The sequence below is a fragment of the Hemibagrus wyckioides genome, linkage group LG18 (assembly GCF_019097595.1).
Source record: "Hemibagrus wyckioides isolate EC202008001 linkage group LG18, SWU_Hwy_1.0, whole genome shotgun sequence".
Taxonomy (NCBI): domain Eukaryota; kingdom Metazoa; phylum Chordata; class Actinopteri; order Siluriformes; family Bagridae; genus Hemibagrus; species Hemibagrus wyckioides.
Window position 1 is genome coordinate 872,501 of NC_080727.1, and position 16,973 is coordinate 889,473.

General features: G+C 40.9%; 1 protein-coding gene across 4 annotated transcripts in view; it reads right to left on the reverse strand.

The window, feature by feature from the left end:
• The window catches only part of gabrg2 (gamma-aminobutyric acid type A receptor subunit gamma2), a 75,538-nt gene extending 72,375 nt beyond the window's left edge, over window positions 1-3,163 (reverse strand). For 3 of the 4 annotated variants that reach the window (XM_058415370.1, XM_058415369.1, XM_058415368.1), the window contains exon 1: window positions 2,736-3,163. In XM_058415370.1, the coding sequence (XP_058271353.1) occupies window positions 2,736-2,845 (110 nt within the window). In that variant the 5' untranslated portion in view covers window positions 2,846-3,163. The remainder of the gene's footprint in view (window positions 1-2,735) is intronic. The other variant, XM_058415367.1, reaches the window with a different exon arrangement.
• Between the last annotated feature and the right edge of the window lie 13,810 nt (window positions 3,164-16,973).

Here is a 16,973-nt window from a genome sequence, read left to right on the forward strand (position 1 = left end):
CAAGCGTTTACTGGACTCCTGTCCACCTCTAACATCCACCTCCTGCCCTGACGTCCACCTCCTGCCCTGACGTCCACCTCCTGGCCTGACGTCCACCTCCTGCCCTGACGTCCACCTCCTGGCCTGACGTCCACCTCCTGCCCTGACGTCCACCTCCTGCCCTGACGTCCACCTCCTGCCCTGACACACTCTCTGTTCATTACTATGATTTTATGTTACATCTGGACATTATAGTGTCGGATCTGCTGAGTGACGAGAACCGAGAGAAATCAGAACAAAACCTTCATCATAAACCTTTATTATGAAATAAAGCGGCAGGACACACCTGATGACCACACAGCTCTACAGCCAGAGATTTAACAGTTAACATCAGTAACATCAGGAATCAGTGCAGCCGGAAACTCATGACCTGCGTTCACATGTCCTTTACATCATCAGCGTAAAATCCCAAATCTTATTCAGAGACGATGGAATTGTTTCTTCAAACATCGACAAAATAAAAGTCCTCAAAATAACAACCGGGTTCATCCACAACCTCACAACTCAAAATATAAACACAATAAGCCACAAACATCCTGCTGTATGGATCCAGCATCCAGAGAGCTGTGGAAATGTGTGTGTGTAAGAATAATATGCTAAATTATTATTATTATTATTATTATTATTATTATTATTATTATTATTGTTGTTGTTGTTGTTATTTATGTTTTGTTGTTGTTAATAGCAGTATATAAAAATAATTTAGATCTATTTTTGAAGAAAATAAAATTATTATTATTATTATTATTATTATTATTATTATTATTATTATCAATGGTTTTAAATGAGAGGACGAAGAGTAAAAGTTGAAGTTTTGTCTTGAACCAAACAGAACCCTTTCAGGTGCTAGAAGAAGACTGAGGTGACCTCGAGGTCCTCATCCTGGACAAATCCTTCTTAATCCCATGAGTGAGTTAGTCTGATTAAAGAGCTGAAGATCTGATCACACTGAGTGAATCTTCCTCATCCTCACAGATGAAGGCTGCTCGTCTGTTCAGACTCTTTTTAAAGATTATGAAATGTTTTTAGGATATTTATACAGAAATTCTCCCAGATTAAACGGAGTAGAATGAAGAAATCTGGGAGGCTGGGTCACTTCCTGTCAGTTATAATCACTTCCTCTTTGATCAGTTTGTAATCCTAGACATTTGGTTTATTTCTATTTAAACTCTATATATTTCTGTCATTTTCTTGTCGATCAACACGTCCCTGTACAAGTAGCTGAGCTTTAACTCTATTCCATCCTTCTTTCTTTCTTTCTTTCTTTCTTTCTTTCTTTCAACCAATCTCTGAGCTCTGATGTCATCAGTGTGCGCCTCCTATTCTCTGCCACATTGATATCCAGGGATTTTACAAGATGATGGATTTATAGAAAGGATCCAAATGGATAGAAATTTAGGCTGGATGAAGTGAAGCATGTTTATTCACAAACTCCAAGTGTTTCTTTGGACTTTTGATGGATTCGTGATGAAAAGTTTCAGGATTTTCAACAAGGAACTGCATCATCATTAGTTTGGTGGGTTTTTTTGTAGTTTTTCATGTTATTCGTCATTACACGAGCAGCTTGGACTGGACTGTGCTGCACATTCTACTGCTCTACTGTAGACTCTGTGAATTATACTGATTTATAATTATATGTGAAGATATTAAATGGAACATGTATGTGAATATACACAGGACACGCAAACACTCAGGCATCAGAGACAATGAGCTGGAAAAATAAACAGCTGACATTCTTCAGCAGCAGACAGAAGAACATAAGAGGAGCATTTGATGAAAATGGAAGAGACGGAGAGATGAGAGATGAGATAAGAGATGAGTTGAGATGAGATGCTGTCTGAAGCTCTGTTTCTGCTGCTGCTCCATCTGTAATTCAGTTTAGAATATTAGCAAATAAAAGTAGGGCTCTCTCTCTCTCACACACACACACCACATACACACACACACACACAGAGGCCTGCTTCCTGTTTCCTTATGCAACATGGAGGCTTTAATTTCTCTATTTGTACAAGTAGAGCATCAGTGTTTACTCATGCATGTGTCTCCAGCTGAGCTGAACTGGACCACAGCTTCATCAGAGCTTCATTAGAGCTTCATCACACCCTCATCACAGAATCACCACATCTGAACCAGAGCACAGCATCATCACAGTGCTACAGCATCACATCATCAGAGCATCACAGCATCATAACATCAAAGGAACATCTCCATCACCATCTCCATCACCACAGCACCACATCTCATCACACCTCCATCAGAGGATCATAGCATCATCAGCACCTCAGCACTGGAGCATCACAGCAGCACCATATAATCACAGCATCAGGACCACATGGTATCCTAGCATCACCAGACCACTGCATCACATCATGGAGCATCTGAAAGCATCATCACTTCATCATCACTTCTTCACCCCACATCTTCACAATATCAACACACTATCATCACTGCACGCTGCCACCGGCGCCATGTTGACGAGGTGATGTTGGAAAGGTGCAGGAGGGAACAACCACAGCGGGGAATTCTCATCATTCTGCCCCCGTGTGCACGCGAGCGCGTTACGGAACGTGTTTAACGTCACATCCTCACGCCTTTCATCAAACCCACTAAACGTAAAGCTGTAATTCAGCTCGACTGTTTATTGCTTGCTTTCTTTTTCTTCTTCTTCTTCTCTTTATTATACTGTAACATCTTACCTGGAGATGAGCTGAGCGCATAGGAAGAGCCTGAGGAAGAGCTCAGGGAGAGCCATGGCAGGCAGACGCGGAGAAACCATCATCATCATCATCATCCTCATTCTCATCATCAGCACCACATCACCATCTGCACGCGCACACACACACACACACACACACACACACGGACGCGTTTCCTGCTCTTCCTCCTCTTCCTCTCTCAGTCTGTCTTCACCTCACTGTCGCTCTGCTGCGTGAAACATCGCCGCGATCCGACACGAAAAATGGCGGAAATGATGCGAGGAAACGCAGCCGCGACGCTCCCGGAACTCTCCAGTGTGCAGGCTCTGTGTGTGTGTGTGTGTGTGTGTGTGTATGTGTGTGTGTGTGTATGTGTGTGTGTGAGAATGCAGACTTAATTGTAGTGAGAGCGGAAGGAGGGGGGACGGAGGCGCGCGCTCCCGGAGCTCAACGCGAGAAGACAAGAGAGGAAAAACAGAAAGGAGACGTGCGCGCACCCGTCAATCCTTGTGCGTACGTGCGCGCACACAGATGTTCGCGTTCTCCCTCTCTCCCTCTCTCCATCTCTGTTTGATTTCAATTTTCAAACTATTTTATTAGCCTGGTTGTTTCTATTCAACATAACCAAAGAATATTATAGAAAAAATCTATGAATAAATAAATGAAATAAAATAAATGGAAAAATAGAGAATATAAAATATACTATGTGTGTATACACTATACACTGTAGGTGTGTGTGTGTGGGGGGGTGTAAATCAATCAGATCTGTCTCAAGAGGAAACTCTGACTCTTAAGATGCTGCTGATGGAGTCAAAGAGACTTTGACTCCATCAGCAGAGTCATCGTCTTTTATAGAGATCAAAAAAGAGATCATTTAAAGAGATCATCGTCTTTTATAACATTTTTTTCATCAAGTGCTTTTAAAAAAATACATACAATAAATTGTAGATGTTGTGTGTGTAGATGTTGTGTGTGTAGATGTTGTGTATTGTAGATGTTGTGTATGTGTAGATGTTGTGTGTGTAGATGTTGTGTGTGTGTAGATGTTGTGTGTGTAGATGTTGTGTATGTGTAGATGTTGTGTGTGTGTAGATGTTGTGTATGTGTAGATGTTGTGTGTGTAGATGTTGTGTGTGTGTAGATGTTGTGTGTGTAGATGTTGTGTATGTGTAGATGTTGTGTGTGTAGATGTTGTGTATTGTAGATGTTGTGTATGTGTAGATGTTGTGTATGTGTAGATGTTGTGTATTGTAGATGTTGTGTATTGTAGATGCTGTGTGTGTAGATGTTGTGTGTGTGTGTAGATGTTGTGTATTGTAGATGCTGTGTATGTGTAGATGTTGTGTATGTGTAGATGTTGTGTGTGTGTAGATGTTGTGTATTGTAGATGTTGTGTATTGTAGATGCTGTGTGTGTAGATGTTGTGTGTGTAGATGTTGTGTGTGTAGTTGTTGTGTATTGTAGATGCTGTGTATGTGTAGATGTTGTGTGTGTGTAGATGTTGTGTATTGTAGATGCTGTGTATGTGTAGATGTTGTGTGTGTAGATGTTGTGTATTGTAGATGTTGTGTATTGTAGATGTTGTGTGTGTGTGTAGATGTTGTGTATTGTAGATGTTGTGTGTGTGTAGATGTTGTGTGTGTAGATGTTGTGTGTGTAGATGCTGTGTATGTGTAGATGTTGTGTATGTGTAGATGTTGTGTATGTGTAGATGTTGTGTGAGTAGATGTTGTGTGTGTAGATGTTGTGTATTGTAGATGTTGTGTGTGTAGATGTTGTGTGTGTAGATGTTGTGTGTGTAGTTGTTGTGTATTGTAGATGTTGTGTATTGTAGATGTTGTGTGTGTGTAGATGTTGTGTGTGTGTAGATGTTGTGTGTGTAGATGTTGTGTATTGTAGATGTTGTGTGTGTAGATGTTGTGTGTGTAGATGTTGTGTGTGTAGATGTTGTGTGTGTGTAGATGTTGTGTATGTGTAGATGCTGTGTGTGTGTAGATGTTGTGTATGTGTAGATGTTGTGTGTGTAGATGTTGTGTGTGTAGATGTTGTGTGTGTAGATGTTGTATGTGTGTGTAGATGTTGTGTGTGTAGATGTTGTGTGTGTGTAGATGTTGTGTGTGTAGATGTTGTGTGTGTGTAGATGTTGTGTATTGTAGATGTTGTGTGTGTAGATGTTGTATGTGTGTGTAGATGTTGTGTGTGTAGATGTTGTGTATGTGTAGATGTTGTGTGTGTGTAGATGTTGTGTATTGTAGATGCTGTGTATGTGTAGATGTTGTGTATGTGTAGATGTTGTGTATGTGTAGATGTTGTGTGAGTAGATGTTGTGTGTGTAGATGTTGTGTATTGTAGATGTTGTGTGTGTAGATGTTGTGTGTGTAGATGTTGTGTGTGTAGTTGTTGTGTATTGTAGATGTTGTGTATTGTAGATGTTGTGTGTGTGTAGATGTTGTGTGTGTGTAGATGTTGTGTGTGTAGATGTTGTGTATTGTAGATGTTGTGTGTGTAGATGTTGTGTGTGTAGATGTTGTGTGTGTAGATGTTGTGTGTGTGTAGATGTTGTGTATGTGTAGATGCTGTGTGTGTGTAGATGTTGTGTATGTGTAGATGTTGTGTGTGTAGATGTTGTGTGTGTAGATGTTGTGTGTGTAGATGTTGTATGTGTGTGTAGATGTTGTGTGTGTAGATGTTGTGTGTGTGTAGATGTTGTGTGTGTAGATGTTGTGTGTGTGTAGATGTTGTGTATTGTAGATGTTGTGTGTGTAGATGTTGTATGTGTGTGTAGATGTTGTGTGTGTAGATGTTGTGTGTGTGTAGATGTTGTGTATGTGTAGATGTTGTGTGTGTAGATGTTGTGTGTGTGTAGATGTTGTGTATGTGTAGATGTTGTGTGTGTAGATGTTGTGTGTGTGTAGATGTTGTGTATTATAGATGTGTGTGTAGATGTTGTATGTGTGTAGATGTTGTGTGTGTAGATGTGTGTGTGTAGATGTTGTGTATGTGTAGATGTTGTGTGTGTGTAGATGTTGTGTGTGTAGATGTTGTGTGTGTGTAGATGTTGTGTATGTGTAGATGTTGTGTGTGTGTAGATGTTGTGTGTAGATGTTGTGTATGTGTAGATGTTGTGTATGTGTAGATGTTGTGTGTGTAGATGTTGTGTATTGTAGATGTTGTGTATGTGTAGATGTTGTGTGTGTAGATGTTATGTATTGTAGATGCGTGTGTGTAGATGTTGTGTATTGTAGATGTGTGTGTGTAGATGTTGTGTATGTGTAGATGTGTGTGTAGATGTTGTGTATGTGTAGATGTGTGTGTAGATGTTGTGTATGTGTAGATGTTGTGTATTGTAGATGTGTGTGTAGATGTTGTGTGTGTGTAGATGTTGTGTATTCTAGATGTTGTGTGTGTAGATGTTGTGCATTGTAGATGTTGTGTATGTGTAGATGTTGTGTATGTGTAGATGTGTGTGTGTAGATGTTGTGTATTGTAGATGTGTGTGTGTACATGTTGTGTATTGTAGATGTGTGTGTGTAGATGTTGTTTATTGTAGATGCGTGTGTGTAGATGTTGTGTATTGTAGATGCGTGTGTGTAGATGTTGTGTATTGTAGATGTGTGTGTGTAGATGTTGTGTATGTGTAGATGTGTGTGTAGATGTTGTGTATGTGTAGATGTTGTGTATTGTAGATGTGTGTGTGTAGATGTTGTTTATTGTAGATGCGTGTGTGTAGATGTTGTGTATTGTAGATGCGTGTGTGTAGATGTTGTGTATTGTAGATGTGTGTGTGTAGATGTTGTGTATGTGTAGATGTGTGTGTAGATGTTGTGTATGTGTAGATGTTGTGTATTGTAGATGTGTGTGTAGATGTTGTGTGTGTGTAGATGTTGTGTATTCTAGATGTTGTGTGTGTAGATGTTGTGCATTGTAGATGTTGTGTATGTGTAGATGTTGTGTATGTGTAGATGTGTGTGTGTAGATGTTGTGTATTGTAGATGTGTGTGTGTACATGTTGTGTATTGTAGATGTGTGTGTGTAGATGTTGTTTATTGTAGATGCGTGTGTGTAGATGTTGTGTATTGTAGATGTGTGTGTGTAGATGTTGTGTATGTGTAGATGTGTGTGTAGATGCTGTGTATGTGTAGATGTGTGTGTGTAGATGCTGTGTATGTGTAGATGTTGTGTGTGTGTAGATGTTGTGTATTGTAGATGTGTGTGTAGATGTTGTGTATTGTAGATGTGTGTGTGTAGATGTTGTGTATGTGTAGATGTGTGTGTAGATGCTGTGTATGTGTAGATGTGTGTGTGTAGATGCTGTGTATGTGTAGATGTTGTGTGTGTGTAGATGTTGTGTATTGTAGATGTTGTGTGTGTAGATGTTGTGTGTGTGTAGATGTTGTGTATTCTAGATGTTGTGTGTGTAGATGTTGTGCATTGTAGATGTTGTGTATGTGTAGATGTTGTGTATGTGTAGATGTGTGTGTGTAGATGTTGTGTATTGTAGATGTGTGTGTGTACATGTTGTGTATTGTAGATGTGTGTGTGTAGATGTTGTGTATTGTAGATGTGTGTGTGTAGATGTTGTGTATGTGTAGATGTGTGTGTGTAGATGTTGTGTATGTGTAGATGTGTGTGTGTAGATGTGTATGTGTAGATGTGTGTGTGTAGATGTTGTGTATGTGTAGATGTGTGTGTGTAGATGCTGTGTATGTGTAGATGTTGTGTGTGTGTAGATGTTGTGTATTGTAGATGTTGTGTGTGTAGATGTTGTGTATTGTAGATGTTGTGTATTGTAGATGTGTGTGTGTAGATGTTGTGTATGTGTAGATGTTGTGTGTGTAGATGTGTGTGTGTAGATGTTGTGTATGTGTAGATGTGTGTGTGTAGATGCTGTGTATGTGTAGATGTTGTGTGTGTGTAGATGTTGTGTATTGTAGATGTGTGTGTGTAGATGTTGTGTATGTGTAGATGTGTGTGTGTAGATGTTGTGTATTGTAGATGTGTGTGTGTAGATGTTGTGTATGTGTAGATGTGTGTGTGTAGATGTTGTGTATGTGTAGATGTGTGTGTGTAGATGCTGTGTATGTGTAGATGTTGTGTGTGTGTAGATGTTGTGTATGTGTAGATGTTGTGTGTGTAGATGTTGTGTGTGTGTAGATGCTGTGTATGTGTAGATGTGTGTGTGTAGATGTTGTGTATGTGTAGATGTGTGTGTGTAGATGCTGTGTATGTGTAGATGTTGTGTGTGTGTAGATGTTGTGTATTGTAGATGTGTGTGTGTAGATGTTGTGTATGTGTAGATGTGTGTGTGTAGATGTTGTGTATTGTAGATGTGTGTGTGTAGATGTTGTGTATGTGTAGATGTGTGTGTGTAGATGTTGTGTATGTGTAGATGTGTGTGTGTAGATGCTGTGTATGTGTAGATGTTGTGTGTGTGTAGATGTTGTGTATTGTAGATGTTGTGTATTGTAGATGTTGTGTATTGTAGATGTTGTGTGTGTGTAGATGCTGTGTATGTGTAGATGTTGTGTGTGTGTAGATGCTGTGTATGTGTAGATGTTGTGTGTGTAGATGTTGTGTGTGTAGATGTTGTGTATTGTAGATGTTGTGTGTGTAGATGTTGTGTATTGTAGATGTTGTGTATTGTAGATGTTGTGTGTGTGTAGATGTTGTGTATGTGTAGATGTTGTGTGTGTAGATGTTGTGTGTGTAGATGTTGTGTGTGTGTAGATGTTGTGTGTGTAGATGTTGTGTGTGTAGATGTTGTGTGTGTGTAGATGTTGTGTGTGTAGATGTTGTGTGTGTAGATGTTGTGTATTGTAGATGTTGTGTGTGTAGATGTTGTGTGTGTGTAGATGTTGTGTGTGTGTAGATGTTGTGTGTGTGTAGATGTTGTGTGTTGTAGATGTTGTGTGTGAAGTTGTGGTGTGTTTGTAGATGTTGTGTGTGTAGATGTTGTGTGTGTAGATGTTGTGTATGTGTAGATGTTGTGTGTGTGTAGATGTTGTGTATTGTAGATGTTGTGTATGTGTAGATGTTGTGTGTGTAGATGTTGTGTGTGTGTAGATGTTGTGTATTGTAGATGTGTGTGTGTAGATGTTGTTTATTGTAGATGTGTGTGTGTAGATGTTGTGTATTGTAGATGTGTGTGTGTAGATGTTGTGTATTGTAGATGTGTGTGTGTAGATGTTGTTTATTGTAGATGTGTGTGTGTAGATGTTGTGTATTGTAGATGTGTGTGTGTAGATGTTGTGTATTGTAGATGTGTGTGTGTAGATGTTGTTTATTGTAGATGTGTGTGTGTAGATGTTGTGTATTGTAGATGTGTGTGTGTAGATGTTGTGTATTGTAGATGTGTGTGTGTAGATGTTGTTTATTGTAGATGTGTGTGTGTAGATGTTGTGTATTGTAGATGTGTGTGTGTAGATGTTGTGTATTGTAGATGTGTGTGTGTAGATGTTGTTTATTGTAGATGTGTGTGTGTAGATGTTGTGTATTGTAGATGTGTGTGTGTAGATGTTGTGTATTGTAGATGTGTGTGTGTAGATGTTGTTTATTGTAGATGTGTGTGTGTAGATGTTGTGTATTGTAGATGTTGTGTATGTGTAGATGTGTGTGTGTAGATGTTGTGTATGTGTAGATGTTGTGTGTGTAGATGTTGTGTGTGTGTAGATGTTGTGTATTGTAGATGTGTGTGTGTAGATGTTGTGTATTGTAGATGTGTGTGTGTAGATGTTGTGTATTGTAGATGTGTGTGTGTAGATGTTGTGTATTGTAGATGTGTGTGTGTAGATGTTGTGTATTGTAGATGTGTGTGTGTAGATGTTGTGTATTGTAGATGTGTGTGTGTAGATGTTGTGTATTGTAGATGTGTGTGTGTAGATGTTGTGTATTGTAGATGTGTGTGTGTAGATGTTGTGTATTGTAGATGTGTGTGTGTAGATGTTGTTTATTGTAGATGTGTGTGTGTAGATGTTGTTTATTGTAGATCAAAGTCAAAAGTCAAACAAGCTTTATTGTCACTTCAACCATATATATATCTGATGCAGTACACAGTGAAGTGAAGACCAGAGGTGCTACACAGAACACAGACAAAGTACAGAGATGCAGACAAACATAGAGCTATAACATAGAGATAAAAAAATTAAACTATAATTTAAAAATTAAATTAAACTAAAAAATTAAACTATACTTAAGGTGCAATCTTTAAGAACTAGACATACAACAGAAGTGCACAGGAAGACAAGATAAGACAAGACAAACAACATATAGGTCGACTTTGTGCAATGAACAAGACAATGTTAGTCAATGAAAGAACAGTGTATACAGTGACTGCAGATATTAAAGTGACACGTAAACAGGGTTAATATAAATATATATAAATGTAAAGTGACATGTGCATGCAAACAGGACAGTTTAGTGTGTGTGTGTGTGTGTGTCTGACTATGTCCAGCACAGTTCAGTTCTTTTTTTTGTGTGTGTGTGTCCATGTCCAGCACAGTTCAGTTCTCCTGTTGAGATCAGATCTTGGTTATGTGTGTGTGTGCGTGTGTGTGTGTCCAGCTCAGCTCAGTTCTCTGTGGAGATACCTGATTGCCTGAGGGAAGAAACTGTTTAACAGTCTGGTTGTGCGGGTCCGAATGCTTCGGTACCTCTTTCCGGATGGCAGAAGGGTGAAGAGTGTGTGTGTGAGGGGTGCGTGGGGTGTGTAAGAGTGTGTGTGAGGGGTGTGTAGGATTATCCACAATGCTGTTAGCTCTGCGGATGCAGCGTGTGGAGTAAATGTCTGTGATGGTCCCTTTCAATGGTCCCTCTGTACAAGGTGGTCAGGATGGGTGGTGGAAGATGAGCCTTCCTCAGCCTTCGCAGGAAGTAGAGACGCTGCTGGGCTTTCCTGGTGATGGAGCTGGTGTTGAGTGACCAGGTGAGGTCCTCCGCCAGGTGAACATCAAGGAATTTGGTGCTCATGACGATCTCCACTATGGACCCATCGATGTTCAGTGGAGAATGGTCACTCTGTGCTCTCCTGAAGTCAACAACCATCTCTTTGGTCTTGTCGATGTTCAGAGACAGGTTGTTGACTTTACACCAGGCTGTTAGCCACTGCACCTCCTCTCTGTATGCTGACTCGTTGTTCTTACTGATGAGACCCACCACGGTCGTGTCATCGGAGAACTTGATGATGTGGTTGGAGCTGTGCATTGCTGCACAGTCATGAGTCAGCAGAGTGAACAGCAGTGGACTGAGCACACAGCCCTGAGGAGCTCCAGTGCTCAGTGTGGTGGTGCTGGAGATACTGTTCCCGATCCGGACTGACTGAGGTCTCCCAGTCAGGAAATCCAGGATCCAGTTGCAGAGGGAGGCGTTGATGCCTAGCAGACTCAGCTTCTCCATCAGGTGCTGAGGAATGATCGTGTTGAATGCTGAACTGAAGTCAATAAACATCATTCGTAGGTAAGTGTCTTTATTGTCCAGGTGTGTGAGGGCCAGATGGAGGGTTGTGCTGATGGCATCATCTGTGGAGTGATTTGGACGTTACACAAACTGCATGGGGTCAAGTGAAGGTGGCAGCAGGTTCTTAATGTGCCTCATGACGAGCCTCTTGAAGCACTTCCTGATGATGGGTGTGAGTGCAACGGGACGGTAGTCATTGAGACAGGACACTGGAGACTTCTTCGGCACGGGGATGATGGTGGTAGACTTCAGGCACTTTGGGACGACGGCGCTGCTCAGGGAGATGTTGAAGATGTCTGTGAAGACATCCACTAGCTGTTCTGAACATTCCCTGAGCACTCTGCCAGGAATGTTGTCTGGTCCAGCAGCTTTTCGTGGGTTAACTCTGCTTAGAGTTTTCCTCACATCAGCTGTGGTGAGACAGAGCACCTGGTCCTCTGAAGAAAGGATGGTCTTCCTCACTGTCACGTCATTACATGCCTCAAACCGAGCGTAGAAGCTGTTCAGCACATCTGGAAGGGAGGCATCACTGTCACAGGCAGGTGGAGCAGGCCTGTAGTTGGTGATGGACTGGATGCCTTGCCACATGCACCGAGTGTCGCCACTGCTCTGGAAGTGGCCGTGGATTCTCTGGGAGTGTGCACGCATTGCCTCTCTAATGGCTCGAGACAGTTTAGCCCGTGCTGTTCTTAGGGCGTCCTTGTCTCCAGCTCTGAAGGCAGAGTCTCTGGATCTTAGCAGCACACACACTTTTGCGGTCATCCACGGCTTCTGGTTGGAGCGTATGGTGATGGACTTGGAGACAGTCACGTCATTGATGCACTTCTCGATGTAGCCGGTCACTGATGCCGTGTACTCCTCCAAGTCAATAGAGTCGCCGTTGGTTGCAGCCTCCCTAAACATATCCCAGTCAGTGCACTCGAAACAGTCCTGAAGAGCAGAGATGGCTCCTGCTGGCCAGGTTTTAACCTGTTTCAGAACCGGTTTAGAGCGTCTGACGAGTGGTCTGTATGCCGGAATCAACATCACAGAGATGTGGTCTGAATAGCCGAGGTGGGGGCGGGGCTCCACACGATACGCACCGGGAATGTTTGTGTAAACAAGATCCAGCGTGTTCGCCCCTCTCGTAGCAAAGTCCACATACTGATGGAATTTAGGGAGCACAGTTCTGAGATTTGCATGATTGAAATCTCCGGCAAGTCCGTCGGGGTGAGCATTCTGCAGCACGCTAATAGCTCCGTACAGCTCACACAGAGCCTCCTTAGCATTAGCACTGGGTGGAATGTACACTCCGATAATGAAAGTGGTGGTGAATTCCCGGGGTAAATAAAAAGGTTTGCATCTAACAGTCACAAACTCCACTAGCGATGAACAGTAACTAGAGACAAGCACAGAGTCCTTACACCATTCCGTGTTGATGTAAACACACACACGCCACCACCACGAGTCTTACCGCACAGAGCTGCATTCCTGTCGGCATGAAACATGGTTAGCCCGGCTAGCTGAATGGCGGCTTCCGGAACTCTGTCGCTGAGCCACGTCTCCGTAAAAACAAAGACACAGCAGTCTCTGACCTCACGCCGTGCAGTTCGCTGGAGTCAGATGTAGTCCAGTTTATTGTCCAGGGAGCAGACATTAGACAGAAGTATGGAGGGGAGTGCCGGCCGGTTAGGGTTTCTTTTTAGCCTAGCACGGACACCCGCCCTATTTCCATGCTTTCGCTTTCTCACGCACCGCTTCTGTCGACTCTTCTCCTGGCCACCGGCATCAGGCGATGCCGAGGGCTTGGGGCCTGGTCTCCGTAGCAAGCCGAGATCATGAAGATTTCTCCATAGGTCATCGTGCACGTTGTCTGGTGCACGATTCCCATAATCCAGTAGTGTCTGGCGGTCGTACATATGAACACCGTTGTATCTGGTGTCCATATGCCGTGAAGGTCGGGCTATTTCGGGACAATAGCACCATTTTTGGTCCGGAGTGGCCGCTGCGTGCTACTGCCACGCCACCATCTTGGATCAATTCCACACACACATGTTGTGTGTGTAGATGTTGTGTATTGTAAATTTTGTGTATGTGTAGATGTTGTATGTGTAGATGTTGTGTATTGTAAATTTTGTGTATGTGTAGATGTTGTGTATGTGTAGATGTTGTGTGTGTAGATGTTCTGTAGATGTTGTATGTGTAGATGTTGTGTGTGTAGATGTTCTGTAGATGTTGTATGTGTAGATATTGTGTGTGTAGATGTTGTGTGTGTGTAGATGCTGTGTATGTGTAGATGTTGTGTATGTGTCGATGTTGTGTATGTGTAGATGCTGTCTGTGTGTAGATGTTCTGTATTGTAGATGCTGTGTATGTGTAGATGCTGTGTATGTGTAGATGTTGTGTGTGTAGATGTTGTGTGTGTAGATGTTGTGCATTGTAAATTTTGTGTATGTGTAGATGTTGTATGTGTAGATGTTGTGTATTGTAAATTTTGTGTATGTGTAGATGTTGTATGTGTAGATGTTGTGTATTGTAAATTTTGTGTATGTGTAGATGTTGTGTATGTGTAGATGTTGTGTGTGTAGATGTTCTGTAGATGTTGTATGTGTAGATGTGTGTGTAGATGTTGTGTATGTGTAGATGCTGTGTATGTGTCGATGTTGTGTATGTGTAGATGCTGTCTGTGTGTAGATGTTCTGTATGTGTAGATGTTCTGTATGTGTAGATGCTGTGTATGTGTAGATGTTGTGTGTGTGTAGATGTTGTGTGTGTGTAGATGTTGTGTATTGTAGATGTGTGTGTAGATGTTGTGTATTGTAGATGTTGTGTGTGTGTAGATGTTGTGTATGTGTAGATGCTGTCTGTGTGTAGATGTTCTGTATTGTAGATGTTGTGTGTAGCTGTTGTGTGTGTGTAGATGATGTGTATTGTAGATGTTGTGTGTATTGTAGATGTTGTGTATTGTAGATGCTGTGTATGTGTAGATGTTGTGTGTGTGTAGATGTTGTGTGTGTAGATGTTGTGTATTGTAGATGCTGTGTGTGTAGATGTTGTGTATTGTAGATGCTGTGTATGTGTAGATGTTGTGTGTGTGTAGATGTTGTGTATTGTAGATATTGTGTATGTGTAGATGTTGTGTATGTGTAGATGTTGTGTATGTGTAGATGTTGTGTATTGTAGATATTGTGTATGTATAGATGTTGTGTGTGTAGATGTTGTGTATGTGTAGATGTTGTGTGTGTAGATGTGTATGTGTAGATGTTGTGTGTATGTAGATGTTGTTGTGTATTGCAGATGCTGTGTATGTGTAGATGTTGTGTGTGTGTGTAGATGTTGTGTATGTGTAGATGTGTGTGTAGATGTTGTGTGTGTGTAGATGTTGTGTGTGTGTAGATGTTGTGTATTGCAGATGCTGTGTATGTGTAGATGTTGTGTAGATGTGTAGATGTTGTGTGTAGATGTTGTGTAGATGTTGTGTTTGTGTAGATGTGTGTGTAGATGTTGTGTACATGTGTATGTGTAGATGTTGTGTAGATGTTGTGTAGATGTTGTGTTTGTGTATATGTTGTGTAGATGTTGTGTAGATGTTGTGTTTGTGTATGTGTGTAGATGTTGTGTAGATGTGTGTGTAGATGTTGTGTAGATGTGTGTGTAGATGTTGTGTTTGTGTAGATGTGTGTGTAGATGTTGTGTAGATGTGTATGTAGATGTTGTGTTTGTGTAGATGTGTGTGTAGATGTTGTGTAGATGTGTGTGTAGATGTTGTGTAGATGTGTATGTGTAGATGTTGTGTAGATGTGTGTGTGTAGATGTTGTGTAGATGTGTGTGTAGATGTTGTGTTTGTGTAGATATGTGTGTAGATGTGTAGATGTTGTGTTTGTGTAGATGTGTGTGTAGATGTTGTGTAGATGTTGTGTTTGTGTAGATGTGTGTGTAGATGTTGTGTTTGTGTAGATGTGTGTGTAGATGTTGTGTAGATGTTGTGTTTGTGTAGATGTGTGTGTAGATGTTGTGTAGATGTTGTGTTTGTGTAGATGTGTGTGTAGATGTTGTGTAGATGTGTGTGTAGATATTGTGTAGATGTGTGTGTAGATGTTGTGTTTGTGTAGATGTGTGTGTAGATGTTGTGTAGATGTGTGTGTAGATGTTGTGTAGATGTGTATGTGTAGATGTTGTGTAGATGTTGTGTTTGTGTAGATGTGTGTGTAGATGTTGTGTAGATGTGTGTGTAGATGTTGTGTTTGTGTAGATGTGTGTGTAGATGTTGTGTAGATGTGTATGTGTAGATGTTGTGTAGATGTTGTGTAGATGTTGTGTAGATGTGTGTGTAGATGTTGTGTAGATGTGTATGTGTAGATGTTGTGTAGATATGTGTGTAGATGTTGTGTAGATGTGTATGTGTAGATGTTGTGTAGATGTGTGTGTAGATGTTGTGTAGATGTTGTGTAGATGTGTGTGTAGATGTTGTGTAGATGTTGTGTAGATGTTGTGTTTGTGTAGATGTGTGTGTAGATGTTGTGTAGATGTGTATGTGTAGATGTTGTTTAGATGTGTGTGTAGATGTTGTGTAGATGTTGTGTAGATGTTGTGTTTGTGTAGATGTGTGTGTAGATGTTGTGTAGATGTTGTGTTTGTGTAGATGTGTGTGTAGATGTTGTGTAGATGTGTATGTGTAGATGTTGTGTAGATGTTGTGTAGATGTTGTGTTTGTGTAGATGTGTGTGTAGATGTTGTGTAGATGTTGTGTAGATGTTGTGTTTGTGTAGATGTTGTGTAGATGTTGTGTAGATGTTGTGTAGATGTTGTGTTTGTGTAGATGTGTGTGTAGATGTTGTGTAGATGTGTGTGTAGATGTTGTGTAGATGTTGTGTTTGTGTAGATGTGTGTGTAGATGTTGTGTAGATGTGTGTGTAGATGTTGTGTAGATGTGTATGTGTAGATGTGTGTGTAGATGTTGTGTTTGTGTAGATGTGTGTGTAGATGTTGTGTAGATGTGTGTGTAGATGTTGTGTAGATGTGTGTGTAGATGTTGTGTAGATGTTGTGTAGATGTTGTGTTTGTGTAGATGTGTGTGTAGATGTTGTGTAGATGTGTGTGTAGATGTTGTGTAGATGTGTATGTGTAGATGTGTGTGTAGATGTTGTGTTTGTGTAGATGTGTGTGTAGATGTTGTGTAGATGTGTGTGTAGATGTTGTGTAGATGTGTATGTGTAGATGTTGTGTAGATGTGTGTGTAGATGTTGTGTAGATGTTGTGTAGATGTGTGTGTAGATGTTGTGTAGATGTTGTGTAGATGTTGTGTTTGTGTAGATGTGTGTGTAGATGTTGTGTAGATGTGTATGTGTAGATGTTGTTTAGATGTTGTGTAGATGTTGTGTAGATGTTGTGTGTGTAGATGTGTGTGTAGATGTTGTGTAGATGTGTGTGTAGATGTTGTGTAGATGTGTGTGTAGATGTTGTGTTTGTGTAGATGTGTGTGTAGATGTTGTGTAGATGTGTATGTGTAGATGTTGTGTAGATGTGTGTGTAGATGTTGTGTTTGTGTAGATGTGTGTGTAGATGTTGTGTAGATGTGTGTGTAGATGTTGTGTAGATGTTGTGTAGATGTTGTGTTTGTGTAGATGTGTGTGTAGATGTTGTGTAGATGTGTGTGTAGATGTTGTGTAGATGTTGTGTAGATGTTGTGTTTGTGTAGATGTGTGTGTAGATGTTGTGTAGATGTGTGTGTAGATGTTGTGTAGATGTTGTGTAGATGTTGTGTTTGTGTAGATGTGTGTGTAGATGTTGTGTAGATGTGTGTAGAT